This window comes from Dreissena polymorpha, chromosome 8 (genome assembly GCF_020536995.1).
Source record: "Dreissena polymorpha isolate Duluth1 chromosome 8, UMN_Dpol_1.0, whole genome shotgun sequence".
NCBI classification, from domain to species: Eukaryota; Metazoa; Mollusca; class Bivalvia; order Myida; family Dreissenidae; genus Dreissena; species Dreissena polymorpha.
The window spans coordinates 66,422,355-66,447,761 of record NC_068362.1 but is presented as its reverse complement, the minus strand read 5'-3'; the positions used below and the strand labels follow the sequence as shown (position 1 = coordinate 66,447,761).

The 25,407-nt window shown below is 35.8% G+C and overlaps 1 protein-coding gene and 1 long non-coding RNA gene across 3 annotated transcripts in view; one reads left to right on the top strand and one right to left on the bottom strand.

Moving 5' to 3' along the window:
- The window catches only part of LOC127841745 (1-phosphatidylinositol 4,5-bisphosphate phosphodiesterase epsilon-1-like), a 95,839-nt gene that overhangs the window by 29,335 nt on the left and 41,097 nt on the right, over window positions 1-25,407 (top strand). Inside the window, exon 8 of the mRNA XM_052370800.1 lies at window positions 20,054-20,184. Within this exon, the coding sequence (XP_052226760.1) occupies window positions 20,054-20,184 (131 nt within the window). The remainder of the gene's footprint in view (window positions 1-20,053; window positions 20,185-25,407) is intronic.
- Window positions 3,374-21,739, bottom strand: LOC127841750 (uncharacterized). Of its 2 annotated transcripts, XR_008031308.1 has the most exons (5): window positions 21,633-21,739; window positions 17,758-17,979; window positions 4,619-4,806; window positions 3,667-3,752; window positions 3,374-3,487 (listed from the first exon to the last, which is right to left on the bottom strand). It is a non-coding gene; the product is annotated as an uncharacterized LOC127841750 (long non-coding RNA). The 2 variants fall into 2 exon arrangements; XR_008031309.1 differs by lacking the exons at window positions 3,374-3,487; window positions 3,667-3,752; window positions 4,619-4,806 and adding an exon at window positions 15,933-16,444.

Below are 25,407 nucleotides of genomic sequence, written 5' to 3'. Positions count from 1 at the left end.
AAAATCTGTGAAAAGGCCCCTTTAAGTGAGAGCAATTGCAGTGGAAAAGAACCGTTTCTCTGCATCTCGTAGTTATGTAGTTATTCTAGTATCAAATGCGGTTCCCGCTCGTTTATTCGTATATATTTCACCTGTCTTAAAATAAATTACAGTATGCGATGCGACTTATTTAAGTATTAGTAAAGCATTCAGAGCCACGAAATTCGAATGAACCTGTTGTGCGCTTCCTTTGCTACAAGAATATTATCTCGTGTATGATCACACAATGTACTTATTCCTAGTTAAACGTCTGGGAAAATAATTACTTGAATGAAAGAACAAGAAATAGGCTGCGAAAAACAGTAATAAGTGACGACGTTAAAATAATCGATTTCTTAGCCTTGCGTTTTTGCGGGCTATTGTCATGATATAGCACGATTGAGGTTCTTAGACACAAAACAAAACGACCAAATAAAAGACGTTAGTAAATGCATTAATATCATCACAGTACCATTAGACTGTTTACAGTCCTGCATTACCATTTTATCATTTGTATAGAGATAACTCTCGCCTACTTCTTGTACTGTACTTATATTATACAGAGTTACGTGTTCTTATCTGCTTAAAATGCAGCCAGAAGAGAAAAGGAGCTTTGATATTGTATTGCAATGCATCTCAAAAGTAATTGTTAAATTAAAAAAGCAAAAAAAAATCAGTCTGTTAACAGACTACAGTGCCATCATCATATCATGATAAAATCTCATTCAATGCGGGCCAGGAGGCGGGGCATAAATATTCAGATTGATCAGACGGCTTGATAGACTTAACGATACATTCATTAACCCATTTATGCCTAGCGTCTAGAAAAAAGGCATTGGCAAACAGCGTAGACCCAGCTGAGACGCCGCATCATGCGGCGTCTCATCTGGGTCTGCGCTGTTTGCTTTAATGAATTTCTGTAAGAAATATTCTAAATATAGAAATAAATATACATGTAATAGACATCCCTTAGTTTGGAAATAAATTGATCCAATTCAGTAGGATGGGAGAGTCTACTAGACATAAATGGGTTAAGAGCACTTTAGCTTTTCCTCAAACAACGCAACTAATCCATTTTTTTCCAAAAGCTTCACACTTTCATTTATCTCTTAAAAGGATTGTATCAACGCATCGGAGTTGGACGCAATATCCCCCTCCCCCCAAACAAAGCAACACACACCCAACAGTTTTGTAATCACTAATATATTTTTCACACAAAATGAAAATTGAGTTCTTCAGAGGGTGTAATCACATGACAAACAAGATGGCGACGTCTATGCCGAGTAAGGTATTTTTCGTCGCTTTATACCCTTTATTAGTTGTATTATATTTTTGTATTCCGCTCGCTTTCCAGCCATATTAGGGAGAAAGTTACTGGCTTCTATTTCATAGTAATATTCGCTATACATCTCGACTTTACTCGGTGCGAAATTTATTAGCGGGATGACCTAATTAGGGCTCCACTAAGAAAATTTTCGGGGAGTAAATTCGAGATATAAAGCGAATATAAATTCGAAATAAACGTGAATCACCTTTTTAGGGATATGGCTGGAAAGTGAGCGTAACTTAAAAAATAAACAGAAGTAATAAAGGGTATAAAACGGCGAAAAATAACTGTCTTGGTATGGACGTCGCCATCTTGACTATCACGTGAATACCCCTTCTGTTCTTACATGTATTACTTTTTCATAAAATAAGATCCTATAGTTCATAAGGGTGAATACGTATGATTTATGAAAAATAAGTTGTATTACAGTTTAATTTAAACTCCAGGTTTGTTCGCTTTGTAGCGTGTGTAACCATTATCAAAGTATTTCTTCTCAGCTGTTTGTCTATTTTGTTGTGCAGGGAATGTATTAATTACCGTTTACGAAAAATCGAGAGCATTTCGCGATAGTGGTAAAACGTGTTTATAATACGTTCATTGAGCGATGAATATACACGCATTAGTGATGATCAATTTTATGGTTGATTTAGGAATTTCTGAACCATTGAAGTTTTAGTCGGCTCGTGAATGAGAGAGATTAATTTCTAATTAATACACCACACTACCTGCAATGTAAGTACCCAGAGCAGTCAAGTATCGAAATCGAATCTGCTACTCTCGGAAAAACAGCGGTGATGAAAATGCTGTAAACACCATAGAACCCCGGGAAATTGGAATGACTGCAGTAGTTGTAATAGGTGATACTAATGACGTGTTAGAAGCTTGGCCAACAGTGATTGTAATTTCTACTAGTAGTTTTTTTCTTCGAATGGGAGCGAATAACCTGTCTGGTATTCATGTTGCCTGGAAAAATTATTTTCCGGTCGGTCTAACTCCGAGCGTGAAGTTTTGAACAAGAATGATACTTCTTTTCTGTTTTTCCTGAGAAAAGACGAGAAAAAGATGGAATTTCGCACGCCAAAAAATCAAGGATATTCGTTTTCGTACAATGCCTATATCTTCGTTGGCCATTTCGAGAACCCGCCCGATGTGGTGGACGCGATTTTGCCCGGTTCTATTGCACGTGATACTGACCAAGAACACGTGACATTCGATCATGTGGGCTGCCTGGCGGCCATTATGATGTTTCGAATAGATGTCCATCATCCGATCAATCTTAAGAAATTTGATATTCTCGGTAATAAATCCTGGGCTGATGAGAATGAATCGTCTTACCATTCCGCGGGGCGAAATTATTCATCAATGGAAAAACAGTGTGATAGGCCTTACGCGCTGACTGGCAACGAACTGCTGAAAACAAATGTTAGAAGTAACGGTGTTGGTAATTTCTGTGGTCAGTGTGGATTAAGTGTGGGTCACTCGTGCAATGCACGACAGAACTCGCACACGTGCATGAAATACGCGTTGCCTGGGCGGAATCTATCACAAGACGTAAGTTCAAACATTAACCCAATTATAAATAGTGGACTCTCCCATCCTTCTAAACTTTATCAATTTATTTCAAAAATCAGGGATGTCTAGTATATTTATTTCTATATTTAAAATATTTCTTACATAAATTCCTTTAAGCAAACAGCGCAGACCCTGGTGAGACGCCGCATTATGCGGCGTCTCATCTGGGTCTACGCTGTTTGCCAACGCCTTTTTTCTAGACGCTAGGCATAAATGGGTTAAACAATGGTAGAGTCTTTTCAGCCAAATATGAATCGGACGTTTTCATTTAAACACATTTTGATAATATAATCATTTAAAGTATTTGTTTGGTTGATATTTTGATCTTCATTAAAGCAGTTACCTAAAAACTAGCCAAAAAATGACAACAACTAAAAGACAATATATTAAGCTAAACAGTTTCAACTCAGTACCAGCAGTTTGTTGCCAAGGTAGTCCATTCAAGATCAATTTCACCATCAAGTCTATCATTTGTTACTTCGGTGTATGTTTCCTGGTTTCTGCAGAATATTTGTTTCACAGAAGTAAGCGTTCAAGCGGGAATGTTTTCTTCGTTATTATGTTTCAATACTTTTCAAAATAAGAAAATATTATATAAAAACGGACATCAACAAAACAGTATATTGTACATAGGTAATTATCTTAATAATAAGAACTTTTAATAGTAGTTAACGTTGTATTATAAAGCCCGTAAATTTTACTTTATACATTTAAATGCTGGAAATCGAATATAAGTGTAAAAACCTTACTTTAATGCTGGACAGTCTTGTTTTGTCTGTGGTATCAAATGCTTTTCTTTAATTTTCGGTTGAGATGGATCATCTTTTTTATATAGCTGTGAATGAGAAATACTTTTTACACAAGATTCATCTAACAAAAACATTCGTATCGTACATGTTCATTTGATGTTTCTGTTTGCTAACCATCACTATGTAAGATACGGCAGTCCCACGTGTTACTCCTATCACGTTGTTATACGTGTAATCAACAACAACTTATTTCTTGGATATATACAATGTATACATACATCTAATTAACAACAACTTATTGCTGGAAGCTATCAGAACGATGTTTCTTGCTATCTACGAGTTGAGGTATGTTGATCAACGTAGAGAAATAGCTTGTTTCGTTATGTATAATGTATTAAAGCAAGGGCAGTTGAATTAATATTTTGGAAAAACAGTACGCTATTACCTTTACACATGTGCAAGTATCCGTTATTGTTTTTTAAGATAATTGTTTTGGGCGAATAAGTTGACTTCGATGAAATTTCGTTATTAATTTGATGAATACAAACCATGCTTACATTTATAAACATACATAATGGTGTACCTTCCATGATCGAGCGTGATAAAATAACGTAGTATTTAACATAAATGATAAATTACGCTCCATTTTGAAAATTAGGTACATAAATGTGCGTGTTTACTGATGCTTACAGTCACCTGCTGTTTTTGTCGAAATGATATATAACATTCTGATGATTTGAATTGTATCTGATTCTATTTAAAAATGCATTAATATTTTAATATCATGTCAGTATAATAACGACATTTCAAAGAACATCTGTATCGACACAAGGCGATTCAATTACGTCAGCATGCACAAAACATAAATCTATACATAAATTAAGACATCATTTTAAATTCATACAAGGCGATTTAATTTCTGAGCTGATGAACATCGACAATTACAATATACCAGTGTATGCATGCCAACAAATGTCTCCAACGTGACAGCACGAACGAACGACAACTGTACTTGCCAGAACGTCAAAAAGGGCCCAAAACGACAGTAGAGACATTTTTCGAACCTTGATGTTCCAGCGGGTATTTTCATCGTTGTCGTGATGGAGATTGTACAACTTCAAACGCGCCAGAATGATATGGCTGGAATGAGAATCTATATTATTTGCAGTTTCGAACGTTCACGTTCTATTTGTTGGATATTATTTACTCTTTTTGGAGGGGGGGGGGATTCAGTTTGAAAATAGTACCAGAATCGTTTCTAACGGACATATTACTGACGTAACTAAAATAAGAGCATTGGAATCATTGAAACAAAAGCGAAGTTGGTAATATTGAATAAACTAATTTCTATTCATAATATATGTATGACTAAAGACAAGTATATGTTCGTATATTTTTGGTATAAAATACAATCGACCAGAAAACAGCATGTATTTCACAAATTTAAATACTTTCCGCATTCAAATGGTAAAAAATAGAGTTTTTAAGACGTCATATAAATGTAAACATCATAATTACATAATGATTCACATAAATATTCGCGTATTTTAATATCATGTTATTTGTGTCTATACGATAAATACGTAATTTGTTTCGGTAGCGAATTTAATTGTTGTCTTTATCATGAGATGGAATACTATGAATGGACTTTTTCATTGGGGGTTTCGCAATCGCTAATAGAGTGACGCTGTAATCCATCTGCCCTAAAGACTCGTGCAGAAACAACATCACACAATTGATTCGTGCGATACAAATCATCCAAACACAACATTAATGTAATATCATCGATAGACGCGATACCCTGTAATGCTTTTGCCTACAAACACATTTTTGTGAAATACCATTTTATCATAATTTTAATTATATTCGGTTAACAGGGTCGTGAGGCATCGACATAATACGTAAAGTATGAAAAAGAGAAAAAAATAATGCACTGCTTTTTTATCATTTAACTTTTATGCACCCCCATTTTCTCAGATTGAATAAGTGCGCAGAGGTTACCGAAAAATGTGAAGAAGATGGTACTATAGCGCGTTGAAGTTTCTTTGATTTTTATCATATAACTGTGCATTAATTTTTCCTACTTTCAGAGCAATCAACAATTCAAACGGAATATGTCGGGGTCTAAGATGTAACTTTCAGAACTTTTAATGTTTTAATGGTGAAACAAAAAGTCATTACAACTGTTTGGCAGATTTTTTAACCGTAGTCATATATTTCATATATTGAGCGGCGTTAAAAGCGATTGAGATTGCGCACGTCTTCATTGGTAAAAACTAAACATGAACACGCGCAGTTTGCAAACGACTTCATTAAAGCTATAGATTAATTTCGCGCGGCCTAATTGATACAAAAAACTCAAAAACCACCGTAAGCTGCACGCGCTGTTTACCTTATTGCGGGGATTATGTGCATCATCTGCAGTGTATGCGAAATTGATTCGAAGGATGTTTATCCGAACCGCTTAGTGCTTCCGATATTATGTTTAGATTTGATTTATGCGCAGAGTATGGTGCAAATCGTACTAGAACGTACACAAACAGGGAAAAAAACACATGAATGAAAACATTTTGATTGTCAGTAAGAGCAATGGAATTCCATGGGACTTTTTCTTGGACGGCGGATTTACTGATGTTGCAAGAGGGGATTATTCGGTTCTAGAACGGTCAGCGAAGTGTTTACTAATTAACTAGCAAACTAGAGCTATATTTGAGTTTCGATGATAGGTAAGGAATTGCGTGACGAAATCAAAGTACTGGCAGTACTGGCGTGACTGTGCTTCTGAAGAGGATGGATATAAAACATCAATTTAAGTTTATCTATATCACCACAATTGTGTTTGTTGATACGAACATATGGGTACGTTAAAAAATTTGGGTACGAAAATTTTGGGTACGAAAAAAAAATTGGTACGAAAAAAAATTGCGTACGAAACATTTTTGGTACGAAAAAAAGTTTAGGGGTACGGGGGAGTAGTACCGTGGGTAACTTGACCCATTGAGCGAAACTGGGAAGCGGGTGGCAATACCTTCATGATGATTCTCGAAAGTAGGTATGAGCACATAGCCGGACCATGTGAGCTCAATCGTATGAGCACTTGACTATCCGAGTTCGCCCACGAACATATGGATAAGTTAACTAATAGCGAAATGACCTTATACATGTATATGCTGAAATCTAACAATCGAACGAAATATCAAACATGGTATGTACACTTAGGTGGTTGTGTAATTTCTGTTAGAATATCGTATTCAATATGTAAATTTTAAATGATTGTGCCCGCACTTGAGTTTGTTGCCTTGTTTGAGTCTATACGCGCCTAGGCTGCACCCAGTGTGTGTATTTGTGTTTTTCCAAGGTAATGAGTTACCTCCGCGCTGAGGCTGCATAATGCTGGGACCCGGGGTGTTCAGCAGTCCTACCTAATAAGATTAGATTGACGACAGTTGGGACGAATTTTGAATGATAGCTGCAATTTCAAGCTATTTGTTTTGTACTGAAATACTTTTTATTTTTTTATATGGTCAAATTCTGCGGGGGGATGAGATTATCCGGAAAAAAAACACCTGTCCGGAATGGTGACCACAAAACAGACAAAATATAACATTGCGCCGGGAGCGGGAATCGAACCGGTGTCGTAAAGGTGAAAAAGCGAACGTCCTTACCACTGCGCTAGCGGGACGGACAATTACGTAAAAAATTGTTGTTTTATCTATATATATCATAGCAGTGCAGCGTTTACAATTTGCAGGTTCGAAATTGTTCGCACTCTTTAGTTTTGTGATCTCGTAAAAAATTAATTTTGCATGTTTTTATTCGCAATTTATTTACTTAATCGAGAACAAATATCAAACAAAATATAGAAAATATATAGTTGTTTCATTGGTCCATAAAAATAAATTGAATGTAAAATTACTTATTTGAAATTAACGTTCTGATAAACTTATTGAATCTGTTTCCCCAGGATATGCTGTTCTATTAATATTTACCTTTATCAACACGAACGACAACTTTGCTAGGAGAATGTTATCAATGAAAATCAACGAGCAATCTCCTTGGCGAATGCCAAGGGAAGTAACTGAAAAATCGAGTTATCTCAATCGGACTGCCTCGGTCTTTTACATAGGTCGCCATTGTAAAGATTTTTTTTACTAGTTATCAAACCTTAGACGATGCTGTTCCAGCATCGTCAAAAAGTATAAATATATTTATCATATGCTATGCCCTGTTTCCCATGTAATACAACCATTACATATTTTTTTTAATTATATATCTGTTTAATGCTTTTAACAAAATACTGGTTGTATCAATCGTTTAAATAAAAAATCCCGTATTACGCTACTCGCTGTTTCCAATTCCGTATTACCATACTAGCCGGGCTACTTTCTTCTACCCATTTAATGACGTCACATTACGCGCACCGAAAATAGGAAACCCCCATTTTACGCAAAATATTACGTAGTACATCGTATGACGTCATTCCTTTGACGAAACACAAGTATAGTTTTATTTGAACTCTCTGGTATTTAAGGACATGTCGGAGGTGCTTTTGTTTTAACAGTACACTATTTGTTTAAAACGAACGAATGCAGAACGTTTTTCGGAGTGTGTGTTTATCATGCATAAATGTACATTTCGATAAAAATACAATAAAATAGTGTGGTTTAAACTAAGTTTCGATAAAGACATGTTAGAATAGAAGTGGAAGTGCATATCGTTATAACGCTTTTGTTATAAACATCCGATCAAAGTTGTCAACTTAATTGTTATAAATATTGGAATAACGATATCATTAAGGTAAGCGTGTCGGAATCCTGTGTTTTCCCTGTTCACACGGTAATTACACGGTAATTTACATAAACTGTATTCATACACGTCTTAAATAAAATATGGCGAACCGTTTAATTCATTGTTTTGTCAGTTTTGTTAAAGCAAAAATACAATTGCTAACTGTTTCCGTTAGTTGTGTATATAATAAAAGGAATATTACGCTAGCCAATTGTCCCAAGAGTTTGTATTCAGTCTCGTGGCTTGTGCTATTTCGCATCACACTCGAGGCTCCGCCTCTAGTGTGATACGTCATCACACAAGCCTCTCGACTGAATACAAACTATTGGAACAATTGACTAACGTAATATTCCGTATATATTACACATTTGTTATACAACATTTTAATGCGTTTTCATTGGCTTAGTTTTCGTTTATTGACCAAACGCATTTTGTTATTTTGCTGGAATGACGTTGCAACGTCAAATGTAGTCACGAAATGTAAACAACATTCGGGATTTGTCATTATGTTTGCGCATGTGATATAGAGAATACATGGTTGGTGCCGAGATGGAGAAAGTTTATCCGGTGAGGCTTAGAAAAAGAAAATAGGGCGAGCTTTAGCGAGCCCTATTTTTCTTTTTCGGGCCGAACCGGATAAACTTTCTCCATCTCGGCACCAACCATGTATTCGATTTATCCTGCTTCATGCCGTTGACACATTTTATCAAAGACAAATGATTAATTTACATAACAATATAATTATTCTTGTCGGGCCTCCTACATTCCAGACGACCGAATAACTACCGATTGTGTCACGATAAAAATAGTTCCACATTAAACTGTTCCTTTTAATACTTTCCTATCGAAACTATTAAGAGAAGAAAAAAAACGAATCGAGAATGTGATATTTTTCTTGGTAAAAAAATGAAATCAAAATGCATCAGCAAAACAAAAACTAAATTTTATTTACTTAATGACAACTTTAATCCATTGCTTATAACAATAAATGTACAACGATATACACATTCATTGTCTGTTCTTCCATCCCTTTGTCGGAATCCATTTTCTGTTTTTCCATCTCTATTATCGGAATGTATTTTAAACCACACTCTTTTTTGATAGCGTTTGTATCGAATGCTAACCATTCTGACCCAAAACCCGATTAACGAAACCGTAATCCTGTCGTAGCAAATTATTTTATTCCTATCGAAGTTAACATTTATGAATGACAAACACACACTCCGAAAATCGTTTATGATTCGTTCGATGCTTTAAAATATTAAAAAATACTGTTAAAACCACCATATCAAATTTGTTGTCCCTAAAATCATGAGAGAAACTAGATAGTATGTTTTGTCAGAGAAATGACGTCACACTAGATACGTCATAAATTGCGTAATCAAGTAAATGAACATGATAAATACGGAAGTCTGGTTCAGTAATATATTTTTAAGAAGATAAAAATGATGATATAGCTATAATATTACGATAACTTTCATGATGCGTCCCAATAAATTTCAAAGGTCAGATATTAGAACATGTTAATCGGTGCGTATGAATACATACTTACGGTTAGATCACGGTCACGTGATGTACTGCCGGATATCAACTAGTTTATCCGACTCTGCTTTATTTGGTCAATGTTTGCAACTGAGGCAGGGTAAAATGACAATATCGGGGCTTTATGTTGTTTATTACTGAACTGAACGGCGGCAAATTTTGCCTTCTGAAAAATAAGTTTTTATTTAGTCAATGCTTTTACTATGTTAATAATTTATCTTCAATCAGATACGGGGCTTGTGGACGTGCTGCAAGCTTATTTATATTTGATGATCATGTGTCCTTCATATTATGTACGAATATAATCAGATGTATTATTGTCCGTATTAACTTTTCATTTTTTATTGTTGCTGCTTTTCAGTTCCTTTGCGTAAGTATATTCAAAGTCGTATCACATGCGTCCCGTGAATAATATTGCACCTACGACCAATAAATGGGAAATAAAGATCGAATTCTACGAGTTTACAAAAGTAATCACATTATCTATGAAAATTTAACAAGGACTCAACCAGGTAATGATTTGAACGGAGCATATTAAGTAAGCAGGTAAACAATCTCGTCGAAGCTGTTACTCCTCACTCAAGACACCGTGCAAGTTGTCGATCGTGTTGTCGCATCGTATTTCTGCGGCGCTCCATCCATCTTATCTGACAGACGTCTTTATCAACTAGTGTTCAACATCGCCATAACATTCGCGTCGTTATATATAGTTTGATGGTACATCTCGCATTCTGTTAGTGCCATCCGTGTAATTCGCAAATCCCGGATTTCTTACAGACGCAGAAAAGGGTTTCACATTCGGGAGCAAAATTGTTCTGGCTTGTTATGGGGTTTTGAAGTCGCAATCACAAGAGCACCTCAGAACGATCAAAAGGGTGACAAACGTCGTAATTGTCGCATCATGGCGCTTTCTGTATTTCTTTCGGGTGTATTTGTCATTCTATCGCGTCGATGTGCTGGCTACCAAAACCGCCAACAGCGGAAACGATATGGCAGCAATAAGCAACACGGAAGGAGGGCTGTATTCACATTGCCATGAGTGTCTGTGCTCTGAGTGTAGTTACTTTTCTATATTACAAGTATTATACAGATTTGCGATTTCGATCGTTATTTTTTTGAAACAGTCATTTTGCGAATGGGAATGGGTCATTCTCTGTGTTAAGGGGGTCAATGCATGTGCGAAAAGTTTTGTCCCAGATAAGCCTGTGCAGTTTGCACAGGCTAATCTTGAACGACACGTTCACTTGATATTTGATATTTGCTAATAAGACTATCTTAAAACGAAAAATTCCATAAAGCGGAAAGTGTCGTCCTTGATAAGAATGATTAATTAAGCTTATCTGAGATGACTCATTACTAATGCAGTTGCTTCTTTTAAATATCATCATAATTATAAATACGTCACATTGATCCTAATAGTGCAGTCATATATCGTTCGTCCCACATCGCTTCATTGGTGCAAAAAGGTACCATGTGAATTCTAATTTTATACTACCTTTCTTTGCACCAATGCTCGTCGTCGCATAGACGCAAGCAAACGTTTTAATTCATACACGGGATAACAGTTTTCCATCAAACAACCTTGTGCCGCGTACACTACGGCTATGTTAATACGATGGATTCTATATACATGTGTACATGCATGTCGGCTATGTGCACTAAGCTCATTAAAGGAAGATGCTGAAATTAGCCGTTTTTTATTCATCATCATGTAGTATATTATCGCGTCAGGCAGTATCGTCTTTAAATTGTGTGTTTGGTTTGTTAATAAAAAGTAAAATAAAAGAGAATTTACATCAGCATAAACAAACTTCTTTAGCAATTATAGTACACATTGATAGCCATCAATAAAGCTATCTTTTGAGCTGTTTAACTTTACTTTGTGCATAAATATATGAGATCTGGCACGAGTTCTCATATCATACCATATTTTATTAAATGAGTTCAGGAATTTTGTTAGTAAGCGAGCCTTTGGTGAGCTAACTAACGAATTTCCTGGACGAGTTTATTAAATATGGTATGATATGACAACGAGTGTCAGCTCTTTTTATCAGATGCATTTAAATGAGCTAATTAAATAAATATTTACGCAAACATAATGATAAATCCCGAATGTTGTTTTACAGTTCGTGACTTCATTTGACGTTGCAACGTCATTTCAACAAATTAACAAAATGCGATTGGTCAATCGAACGAAAACTAAGCCAATGAAAACGCTTGAGAAGTATATTACACATGTGTAAGATACAAATACTCGTAATGGTTACATTACATGGGAAACAGGGTATGGCATGTGATAAAATCGAGTATCAGTCAGTAGCTAATAAAACAATAGCTCATGCAATATCAGTATTGTCATCATCGCGTTCCATCATCATCATTCGAATAAGCATCATAATTCTCATTGTCATCATCATCAATATCAATCCGATGTTTTATAATAAAATCAAATGTTTGATGGGGCGTTTAATGGGGCGTTCGCCGCTCTCAATCGGATTGAAAACCGCCTGTGCTCCCCCATACCCACTTGTAATCGCACATGTGTAATCAACAGGTAATTTATTGGTTTCTGCGAACAGCGGCCTCTGAATTGCTTGATATTAGCTCACTCGCGATAAGGATTGTCAGGTAATTGTTAATAAAATACCTGAGATGCGCATCGGTTTTTTGTATCAACAAAAATTATGAACGAGATTTGTGTGTGATATGCGTACATAAGCAGCATTGTTGTTTTAGAATCTACTAGGATACGTACATGATTCGTTGAATGCTTTGCATTGACCGTTCCAAGGCGGTGACCCCAGCTTTATTCATATTTTGTGTTTATGTTGGTTTGTATTGTGCTGTATTGTGCTGTTTTGTACTGTTTTGGCAATCGGTCACTTGCCTTAAATAAAGGACCAACTAATTGTTTTTAATGAGAATTCAATACTGCTCCAGCAGCTGGAGTTTCACTTCTTTATAGTGTTATACCCCAACTGTCGCAAAGCGGGGGTATATATATTTGCCGTTTTGTTTGTTCGGTCGTGTTTTTTTTGTCTTTACACCTTATGGTGTCTGTATTGATAACATTTCAATTTCATTGAGTTTGCAAGTCATTTAGACAGGCAGTTATTCAGTCAGAGAGTAAGCAAGTCAGTCAGTCGGTCAGTCAGTCAGTCGATCGGTGGGTCAATCAGTCAATTAGCCAGTCAGAGTGTAAGCCAGTCACTTTGTGGGTCAGAAAATCCATTATTTAATTTTCTGGAATATACACTCTTTTGTCCGTTTCCGGGGTAAAACGAGTACTTGAAACCATCGAGTCAACTGATTATTATGCTTCACGAATATGGATCTAATTTATGTACTGGACCTGCAAAGTCGACACCGTAGCCACATACTCGACTTGCAGTTATAAGGAGTTAATGAGTGCACAACAGATGAATAAGTATGAGCACAGACTATATAACATGATTGTTGATTACAATCTCAAACAAGATGCCGTCGACACCTAGTGTAGTTATTGCGATTTAAATGCGTATGGCAGGTGGTCCGTCGCGTGGAATTTGTTTTGCACATGAGCCAAGCCTGTTTAAAAGTCTTGCTTAGCTAAATAATATTTCTGTTTTATAAAGTCAATGAATTTTCAGATTTGTGTGTGCTGACTTCAAATAATACACACGTTCTAGAATACCACAACTATATCGTGTAGAATCGTCATTATCTTCCTCATCATCAAAACTCAAATATCCAACATCAGACCTCTTAATAAGAATAATAATAATTATAATAATAATAATAATTAATATAATAATAATAATATTATTATTATTATTATTATTATTGTTATTATAATTATTATTATTATAATTATTGTTATTATTATTATTACTAAAAAAGTCCATGCGAACTACATAAATCACTTACCGCACATATATTTTCTTCTTGTGTTTAAGTCCGGAAAAGCGCCTAATTAATGTTCATGAGTGCTTTACCTAAACAAGTAATGTCGCTCTTTTTCATTAAGGGCGACACTTGACACACGAAACGATACACGATATTTTGCGCGACACGATATATCACCCCTGTGTAGGTAGCCCAAAAGGCGATATATCGTGTTCAATATATCGTGCGTCGCCGCGACTTTTGCGCAAAATATCGTGCGTCGCCGTGACTGTCGCGCAAAATATCGAGCTTCGCCGCGATTGTCGCGCAAAATATCGTGTATTGCTTCGTGTGTCTAGTGTCGCCCTTGATTAAAGAAGGGCGAGATCATATATGGCACTATCCGGATTCCGTACAATAGAGCTTCTTTGGCAATTACTCTTTTTGAAGAAAAAAAAACGCTATTGATCCCATTTGGCAATATTTGGCCAGCAAAATTAGTTACTTCCCGCCTGTCGCTTTCCTGCATTTGTAATCTTTGTTTAATACGATTTAACTTTCGGTTGATTTGTTCTTGTGTCGCTGTGTTTAATAACGAAGTAGCAGTAAACTATGTACCTTTATTTTCTTCATTTTTCAACCGATTTACAATCAAATGCAACTATTATTCCATTCTATAATTTAGTACAGATTTATGAAATAGTAAATTATAATAAATAAATGAACGGTTAATGTAGAAATGTGGTCAATCGAACTTCATTTACAATTATACGATTAAGTATTTGAGAAACATGAGTGGCTTATCGAAGTAGAAAACAAACTAACGTTTGGTCGAAACACGCTTCTGAACAAATAAAGACAGCGATCATTTAATTCCTATGTCAACATTCGAACAATTGTCAACCAATCAGACTCGTCTGTGATTGTAATTTCCATTGTTATAAATTTTTCACAAGAATTTCCGTGTAACATTCTGAAATTAATCCATGTGCGTAAAGTGTCGTCCCATATAAGCTTGTGCAGTCTTCACAGGCCTATCTGGACGACACTTTTCGCACATGAATTAAACCTCTTCTTAAAGAGCGACTCTCATATAGTTTATATTCCTAATCAATTTTATAACTTGAATCGCTTGAATGACAACTCAACACGTAAGGCAAGCGCAATTAAATATATCTGATTTCAACAGAGAACTTTAACTGAATAGATTTATACTCGTGAACGTGTACAATTAACGTAGACCGAGAGCATGTATTAAAAGGTAATGTTCTAACATACGTACAAATGTTTTGCTCCGTATGGATACTGAACAGGTACGTCCATATGTCAGATTTGTATTCAACTAACAGATAATTGATTACTTTAATTAAACATTCATTCAGCGACTAAACGTCTGTCTTTACAAAGAACGTAATCAGCTAAATTTAAGATCAGTGTTTATTTCAAATTTTAATATCGACAAAATGTTCACATTTCTTTAGAATTGTATAAAGTTATTGGTAGATCATAGTTTGTTGTTGAATCACCCATCGCCTAAAGATAAGTGGCGTATGGGTTAAACGTGTTCTGAGAAAACTGGGCATAATGCATGTGCGTAAAGCGTCGTCACAGATTAGCCTGTTTGCTAAGAAGAGACTTCATTTAAACGAAAAATACCATACAAGCGGAAAGTGCCGTCCCTGGTAAGCCTGTGCGAACTGCACTGGCAAATCTGGGACGACACTTTACGCACAAGCATTATGCCCAGTTTTCTCAGAACGCGACTCAAATAATTCGTGCTTCGCTGTCGTGATTTGATACAACGCATCTAAATTCGGACCGTGTGTTATTTGACAATTAACTACGACCCTCAAGTATAACTCGATTCCATCACGGGTTAATACTGATAATTGATCCATATATATCTTTTAAATTGTACTCACTATATCTATTAAACAGCTCCACCTTTAATCGTTAGCCACGTTGGTTCTATCGATATACATGTATATACGTATTTTCAAAACACTCGTACATTCTCATACATAAAATAACCGTTAAAGAGTGAAAAATTAAAATAAAACGACACAGACAAATATATACATAAATATAATAACAATATTATTCATTATGAGCTATAACAAAAATAACATCAACTACCATTGTTTACAGTGCACATTATTGATGGTATCAATACATCAGTAACAACGACGAAAATCACGAAGTTCAAGCTAATTGTAGATGGATCTTTTTTAAATATACAGAGCATAAATCTAATCGCGTTTTTAAAGTGTTTCTTTCTATTTTTGAAGATCTTTTTGTACTGTCTATATTGATTGTGCTAGAAAATAATCAGGTCTGAGAAGATTCTGCTCACTTGGTTTACCAGCCTGTGACATCTATCTAGTACAGTCCCTGGGCACCTCCCATGTGCAAAAAAGAGTGAAAGCTGATTTATATATCATTTTTTAGGTAAATGTCTGAAGTGTCAGAAAATTTTGGGTGGACGTGCCGCGTGATGATACGTTTTTTGTAATTCAAGTTGGAGTCCAAGATGGCCGCCAAAAATGATAAAAAATCCAATTATCTGTTTTTCAGTCTGAATTTTCTGAAATTGAAGAAGATTCTTATTTTTCTTGAATAAACAATGGAAAACTTTTTTTTTCGCATAATATGTCACTTTCTGCCATATTTTTCGACAAATATTTTTTTTAAAAAGACAAAAAGTATTTTTTAAAAAGGCGAAAAAAAGGCGTAAAAAGGCATAAAAATTGAAAGTGAGTGCAAACTTTCATTTCTGTTGATTGTAATTTTGTAAATTATTTCAACTTTATAGCGGCATAGTGTACTTTACATTGATGCTATTTTCATCTAAAACGGACACGGCATTGTTGTTTTATTCCCATTAAAAGGTGGGTGGGGTAAATCAGAATTCAACAAAAAATTACATAACTGTAGTAGGGTCAATATATGAAAAATATACCTTCAACCACCAAAAAGTTGCTACAAAAGGTATTTTAACTGATATTGGTAGGGTAGAAGGTCCTTAAAAACATATCAAAAGTTTACCACAATCGGACTTCCGAAAAGATGTTTTTACAAGATGGCCGCCAGGACATATAAATGATCATAACTATGTTATTTGGTGTCTTTACATAGGTTGCAAGGGGCAAAGAACACATTAAGATCCTCAATCATTGTTTAAGTTTACAATAGTACACACAAATCCAACATGGCGTCCAAAATGGCCACCAAAGATGGCCGCCAAAATTTATTTATGATCATAACTATGCAACTATCCACTCAAATTTGATAAATTTGGTGTCTATACACAGGTTTTAAGGGGCAAAGAACACATTAATATCACCAGACAAAGTGTAATTTAATTATGTTACAAAGAAATCGAACATGGCGTCCAAAATGGCCGCCACGATGGCCGCCAAACCTATTAATGATCATTAACTATGTTACTGTCCACTCAAATTTGATAAATTAGGTGTATATACCTAGGTTTCAGAGAGCAAAGAACACATTAATATCACATTCATATCATCATACAAAATGTAAGCTAATTATGTTACAAAGAAATCCAACACGGCGTCCCAAATTGCCATCGACACAATACGAAGGACCACAAGTCCATAACTTTTTTACTCAAACGTATTAGCTGTTATGTAAAACGCCATAGTTTAGGAGACAGGGAACACTTTAATCGAATTGAGGTTTACACTTAGGAGTTGAATAAAAATAAAATCCAATTTACGACATTTGAAAGAGAGAATGAACTAGCACATGACTTCATGATAGGATCAGGTTTTACTAACTTATGTAGACTTCATTTTTTACCGTTGCTGAAAATCATTGAAAATTAATTACAGCCTGAATAAGCACGAGATATTTCAAAAGGTTAATATTACTCACGTTCCGTTCCTTTGACTATTTATTTACATCAAAGCGAAAGTAGATGGTCGTATTGTCTCTTCCGGAGTAAAGAGTCAAGATGATCAAATCTGTATCCTCGCTCACCAACGTCGTGGTGCTACGAAGGGATCGTTATACTGTTGCTTGAACAATTTTAACGTCTGCATAAGACAATACGACTGCAAGGGAAGGATCTTCAGATTTTGACACCACCAGAAAACGCTGGAACAGAAGATCAGGATAAACAGCACGGTCAGAAGCCAAGCTATTCCCAAGAGCTTTGGCTATGTATTTTCTCGTGAATTTATAAGCAAAGACCGACTTTCCTATGGTATACCTTATGATCGTTTTCCAAACCGCCTCAACTGCATGAACATTCACATCTGACCAAGCAACTATCTTATTGACCATGTTTCTCAGAGTAGGGTCAGCTGTGTATGGTGTCTCGGCGTCTCATCAGGGTCTACGCTGTTTGCTTAATTTTTAAAGGAGTTTTTGTAAGAAATATTCTTAATATAGAAATAAATATACTAGACATCCCTAATTGTGGAAATAAATTGATCAAATTTAGAAGGATGGGAGAGTCCACTAGGCATAAATGGGTTAAAACACGTTTTCTAATACGTGTTTATTTTGTGATTAAACGAGAATGTGGTGGGCTTTGAGATGCAAAAAAGAAATATCCGCATTATTTTGTCTTAATTTGTGCAAAAAAGCATTTTTATTTTAAAAACGGGCTGTGCACTTAATATTTTGCAACAGACCGCATTTTCCCGCAAAAACGCTAAAAATCAAAAAAATTGTTTTAAGGTGATTTCATGTAAAATAAACATGTACCCTTTTCTATTGGTACCTGCTTAGTACGTAGTTCAAAATACACAACAGTTAAAGGTTTTACATTAATATACAAAAATTGCAAAATTAGTATATTGTGACTTCGAGCTTAGCGGGCACTTCCATAAAAAGGAGTCAAAGGAATCAGGAGGCATTGTTTTATTTTATCGACCCGCTAAAATACTATTGTTAGCCATCCAAAATATCATGTACGCAAATATGTTCAAAGAAGAAGCACAATGATGTAAGGTATTATATATTTATGTTATATGTAATATTAAAATGTTTAAAATATAATTCAATCCACAAAAACCTGTTTGCATATTGTAAACTGATCGTATGAACTCGGCTATCGATTGTGTGACGTCAAAATACTAGACACTTGGGTGACCCGGAAGTAGAAATAAGCATACGGGTGGGCCTATTGAATGTTAACCCAGTGTAATTTTCGTTAAAAGATAAATAGAATCTGGGGCAAATTCGAGTTTTAATCGGCGCCGCTTTCTTTAAAACAAACACAATATGCGAGCGTGTAAATCAATGCCTTTTGTAGGTTGAGATATCATCAGTCAATTGGTTTGTTTACGTTTAGTTGTCATAAAGCAATAATCTATACCTTTTATGGCACTTTAACATAAAATCATTGATAGCGTGGATTTAAGTGTGAATTAAACGTATGCGCGTTAAATGGGCGTTATTTCTTTATCTTAATGACAGAAATTCACTAAATTTCTAGAATAATTCACATGCCTAAATGATTCAAAGCTTTAAGGCATGTTTTAATGCTGTGTTTGTGCCTATATGTTAATGGTGTGCTCAATGGACGATTGTGTGAAAGTGATGGAACATACATGTGAACATTTATATGGATATGTATTTTAATATGTTATACCGATAATGAGCGAGGTAACATATGGTTAAACGTATGTTTTATTTCAGCAATGAGATATAATTATTGCTAACGCAAACTATCATAGTAGCATGTATATATTATTTGGAAACATTATTTAATATATATGAAATGTCGAGATGTCAAATAGTACTACCACATTAACCCATTTATGCCTAGCGTCTAGATAAAAGGACTTGGCAAACAGCGTAGACCCAGATGAGGCGCCGCATAGTGCGGCGTCTCATCGGGGTCTGCGCTGTTTGCTTAAAGGAATTTCTTTAAGAAATATTCTAAATATAGAAATAAATATACTAGTCATCCCTAATTTTGGAAATAAATTGATCTAATTTAGAAGGATGGGAGAGTCCACTAGGCATAAATGGGTTAAGATGAACCGCACTATTCATGTGAAAATGTGACGGATTGATATGTCATTAATTAATCATCAATTATGTGCTTAAATGTTACATATATGCATCCGTTCCACGCAAACACCAACCGAGTCTCGTCACTTAATGGTCATCGTGCCTTTATAATGCGAAATTGTATTACACTTATTTGTTGTTTCAGCTACAAGAGCTCATTTTGACGGGGGAGCTGCCGTGTTCCAAGGACGAGGCGGCTACGTTAGCAGGGATCCAGCTCCATCTGGAGGAGGCGTGGCCAGAGAATGAGGTGACCAATCACGACGGTCCTTACAGGTGAGCGACCAATGGATGGTGTTATTAGAAAATTGTGTTGCACATCGGCTAATCAAGACGTTCGTAATAAAAATGTACGTTGTATAGTTGATACTATGGTGCTCTTTTTTAATGAATTAAGCCAACCAGGACATTATTTCGCAGTATTTCTTTGCCAGGAAACGTTTCAGGTAACTTTACAACCGTAATGTCATAGCGACCCCCCCCCTATCAACACATAGCAAGCACTATATCCCCCCCCTCCCCCCCCCCCCCACACACATATCTCATTAGCTCGTTGACCAAACATGGCTGTATATACACGTTATAAACACACTTGGAAAGTACGGCATCTCTTGTTTGCATGGGTTACGTGAAACGATTAACTATTTGAGCAAACTAATCTGTCATGTCATTTAATAAGAATGGAATCCCTTTTTTCTCATATGTAAAAAAACATGGATAAAAATACGATCCTTTATCACCAAATAAGCCTGTTTTCAACACAACTTGATTCGATGACTAGCTTGCTCGAGCACGGTATAATTGGATTGGACCGATAACACCAAATTCCTCAAAATTACGACGGTGCCCTGCAACTAAATGTAGTGCAGCTATCGGAGTACGGTAAAACACACACGCTGAAGTGCAATTGTAGATTGTAAATAGATAGTTGTCAGGATTATATTGCGGCTTTTTTGCAATGTCTTCTTTTTTGTAACTGATAGCGATTGCGTTCGTGATGTTTTATGCGGATTATTTTAGATCGGTATGATTTTTATTGATAATTATAGGTTTTGTATTGATATTGTCTTCTGTTATTTGTATATTGAACATAAGCATCGCCATGCACAAACAGCAAGCCGATGTAAAATCTGGCGTTTTGTATTTTGTTCCACGCGTAGTCACTGGGCAGATTTCAAACATGTTTTCACTTTTCGAGTAAAAGTCCACAAACTCGTTTTGTCACCCAGTTGCCTAGTTCTGGCTACCATAATTTTAAAAAGCGCTTTTTATGATTTTTGACTGGCGCGACTTTTAAGTTATGGACCAACCCCACTAGGAAAGTCAACCAGAAATTCGCGAAAAGTTGACAGTTAACAAAGACCGGTCCAAAACTGCTTTTAAATGCAGTTGTTGGCCCAAATAAACCACTTGATCGGAAAGATTGACATTTTTCACATTTAACTGATATATTCTTTCACAAAATACTATCTTAAACATTTAAAATTTATCTTTTCTGCTCTTACATATCGAGAAAAACAGCGATGCGACAGACATTCTTGAAATGCGAATCTCCCGTGATTTCACGCTCATATGACGTTATTTCTACTTTTAGTAACATACCATGTGCTCAAGTGTTTTCAAATTCAAAAAGACATTTACCGGTATTTTAAATTATTCTTGCTTGTTTTGTAAACAAATTGTAGTCTAAATACAAACTCAAGGTAAAAAATATTTAAAATTACCTGATTTACTTTGAAATCAGTCTTTTAATCCGCCAGACGTAAGTTGTTAATCACAAATAATAGATTTCAGAAAACGTAATAGATTTCAGAAAACGAAAGTAATGTTTACAATTTCAGCAAAAAATGTCAAGGTCGATCCGAAAGTATCCAAATGAAAATTCGTCACTTGACAAAGCGACAATGGCGTCAAAATTGTGAATTTCAGGCTGATGAGAGTTATTTTCATCTATTGTAAGAAGCATTTGAAACATTTGAACCTTAAAATATGCCCGATGCTGTAATATATATTCATTTTCACCAATACATGTAGAAATGTATCCAAGAAAATGAACTATCTTTGATTTATGGCGTGACATAAATATGTTACGCCTCTGGTTGACTTCGATATGGGGTTCGCTTCAGCGTACAGGTCTGTCAATACTGTATAAACTGTACGCTGAAGTTTCTTTAGCTACCATTTGCCTTGTAATTATTTAAATGCCGACATGAATGTGTGTGTAGTGGATTTGTATCAGGTGCTCAAGGAAGTTCCCATATTTAATCGCCCATAGAAGACATGTCAGTCGGGTCACGGGTGATGGTGCGAAATACAAAAGAGACGCCATAGATGAACCTATGTATTTTAGTGCCCGATGCGAAGCCTTTAATTCACTGCATCTCAGTTTAACGCCTCATGCGGAAGACGAGTAAGTCTGTAACGGTTGAGCGGTTGTACGAACTTGTGACCCTGAGTTCTGGCACCAGTGTCTTATCAATAGTTGCAATATTTCAACTCTCAGCTTTATAGCCCCATGGGCTGCTGAGAGTTGCAATGCGCTCTCTCTTGTCCATGGGTGCAAATTGTTATCAAAAATGCAAGGGTTAAGGAACACTGAAACTGCAAGAACTTATTATAGTTAACCTGTATAAACCACAAACTCATCAAAATGGTACCATTAAAGCAAGAAATAATTGTTTTTTTATTGACTTAGTTTTTCTTTCGTACGCTATATCCGCCATATTGGAAAATTGACCCAATATTGGTAAGGTCGCAGTACACCAATATTTTGCACGTCGGGTTGTGTGTTGGAGCCTATTAAAGTCGATAACGATGTGGTATTCGATACAGAAAACACTGATAAAAATTTAAACATAAACATGTCAGCGAGAAAAGTGTGTTGAAACATCGTCGTGTTTTTATAGGGTGCATGCAAAGGATAACATCCGTAGGTTGACATTCAGGTAAATTTAACATGTTTATGAAGTTTATTCATTATTTTCCTCAATTTGTCTCGAACGACGTCTGTTTAGTTATGCGCACGAAATCTGTGCGCAGATTTGCTCTTGTCTTAATGAACGAGTAAATATGGACTCCCAGAGCCGCCATAGCAAAAATTATCAAAGGCTCTGGGTGTCCGTTTATATGGACTATCTTATCAATGGACCACGGATCCGCTCACATCCAGGCTATGTCAGGAGTGTATGGGATGACAAATATTATATTTGCTCAAATGTGACCTGCGATGTTTGAGAAACCTTTCTTGTGTAAATATCTCTAGTTGTTTATTAAAGAGGGTAGGGTTACCAATTAAGAATAAATATACTTCAGATTTATGATCAGTTATCGTATAACGAAAATCTTTAACGGAAATGAACGACAACAATAAAGATAATTGGGCCCATTGGGACCGATTTTGTACCTTATAAAAATAAAGGTTATTAAATAAGTTTGGAATTTTAGCCAATACAACAAATGATTATGTTCATTAATATTTAATTTGCCCCTTATTACGCTTATTCAAATAAATGCACATCGCGCAAACACTTGTTTCTTCATTGAATGCACAGCTCCATAAACTTCTGTAATAAGTTCTTGTTTTTAAGTCAGTACTATGTAAGAGCAAATGACATGTAATGAAATCGAATATCTTCTTCCTGAAACATTTTGAGGGGTGGGGTTGGGCGTTAGAGTACCTTCTTTCACAAAAGGCAAACCAAATAACGCAACCGATAACAACAAACACATACATATTGTTTTGATATATTTCATTTTAAGCTCCACTGGCCATAGGCCAGCGGGGCTTATGTCATGGCCCTGTGCCCGTCGTGCGTGCGTGTGTGCGTCCGTGCGTGCGTGCGTTAAATTTTCCTTTAAACATCTTCTCCTAAACTACTGGTCCAATTCTGATGAAATTTCTCAGGAATGTTCCTGGGGTGAACCTCTTTCAAATTTGTTCAAATTATGCCCCTGGGGTCAAACTTGACCCTGTCCCGGGGGTCACAAAATTGAAAATTTGATAATATATACGCCTATTTTGTGAAAACTTTCAATCTCGTCCATAACCATTGGGCCTAGGGCTATCAAATTTGGTATGTAGAGACATCTATTAGTCCTCTACCAAATTTGTTCAAATTATGCCCCTGGGGTCAGATTTGACTCTGCCCCGGGGTCATAAAATTGAACATATACTTATAAAGTGCTTATTTTTTTTAAACTTTTAAAATACTCTTGTCCGCAGCGATTTTTTTTGTCCAATTGGGAAAAGTACCCGTACCGGTCCAATTGGGAAAAATTGAGTCGTGAAAACCCTCAAATTGGGAATTATCGAGTCGTGAAACCCTCAAATTGGGAAATTGGTGTATTTGTTTTTATGCTCCCAAATACTTTAAAATTGATAAATTAGTGTTTTCAAGCTGTCAATATTATATTTACCTAGGTTCAAACCATAGAGCTGCACAGAGAAACTAACAAAATGTTGCATTTTCCAAAAAAAAATAAAAAAAAATTTTGTTTTGTTTTTTACCTTAAATTGGGAATTTTTTGGCCAGCAATTGGGAAATTTTTAGTTATTTTTCGAAATTGGGAAAGTGCCGTTTACCGGTAGTTTATAAAGAAGGAAAAAAATCGCTGTACAGTCCATATCCATTGGGCCTTGGGCTACCAACTTTGTAGTGACATCTTATAGTCCTCTACCAAGTTTGCTCAAATTATGCCCCTGGGGTCAAGCTTGACCCTGCCCCGAGGGTCACAAAATTGAACATATGCTTATTTAAGGCCTATTGTGGGAAAACTTTAAAAAATCTTCCTGTCCATAACCGTATGGCAAAGGGCTACCAAAAAATTTGGTATGTAGTGACATGTAATAGTTCTCTTCTTAGTTTGTTCAAATTATGTCCCTGGGGTCAAATTTGAATCTGCCCCGGGGGTCACAAAATTGAATATATGCTTATAAAGAGCTTATTTTGTGAAAACTTTAAAAATCTTTCTGTCCATAACCATTGGGTCTCGGGCTACCAAATTTGTTATGTAGTGACATCTTATAGTTCTCTACCAAGTTTGTTCAAATCATGCCCCTGGGGTCAAATTTGACCCTACCCCTTGGGGTCACAAAATTGAACATATGCTTATATAAGGCCTATTTTGTGAAAACTTTAAAAATCTAATTGTCCATAACAATCGGGCCTAGGGCTATCAAATTTGGTATGTAGTGACATCTAATAGTCCTCTGCCAAATTTGTTCAAATTTTATCCATCGGGTCAAATTTGACCCGGCCCCGGGGGTCACAAAATTGAACATATGCTTATATCATTCCTATTTTGTGAAAACTTAAACAAAATCTTGGAAATAACCATTAGGCCTAGGGCTACACAATTTGGTATGAACTGACATTGTATAGTCCTCTACTTAGTTTGTTCAAATTATGCCCGAGGGGTCATATTTGACCCTGCCCTGGGGACCACAAAACTGATTATATGCTTATATAGTGCCTATTTTGTGAAAACTTTAAAAATACT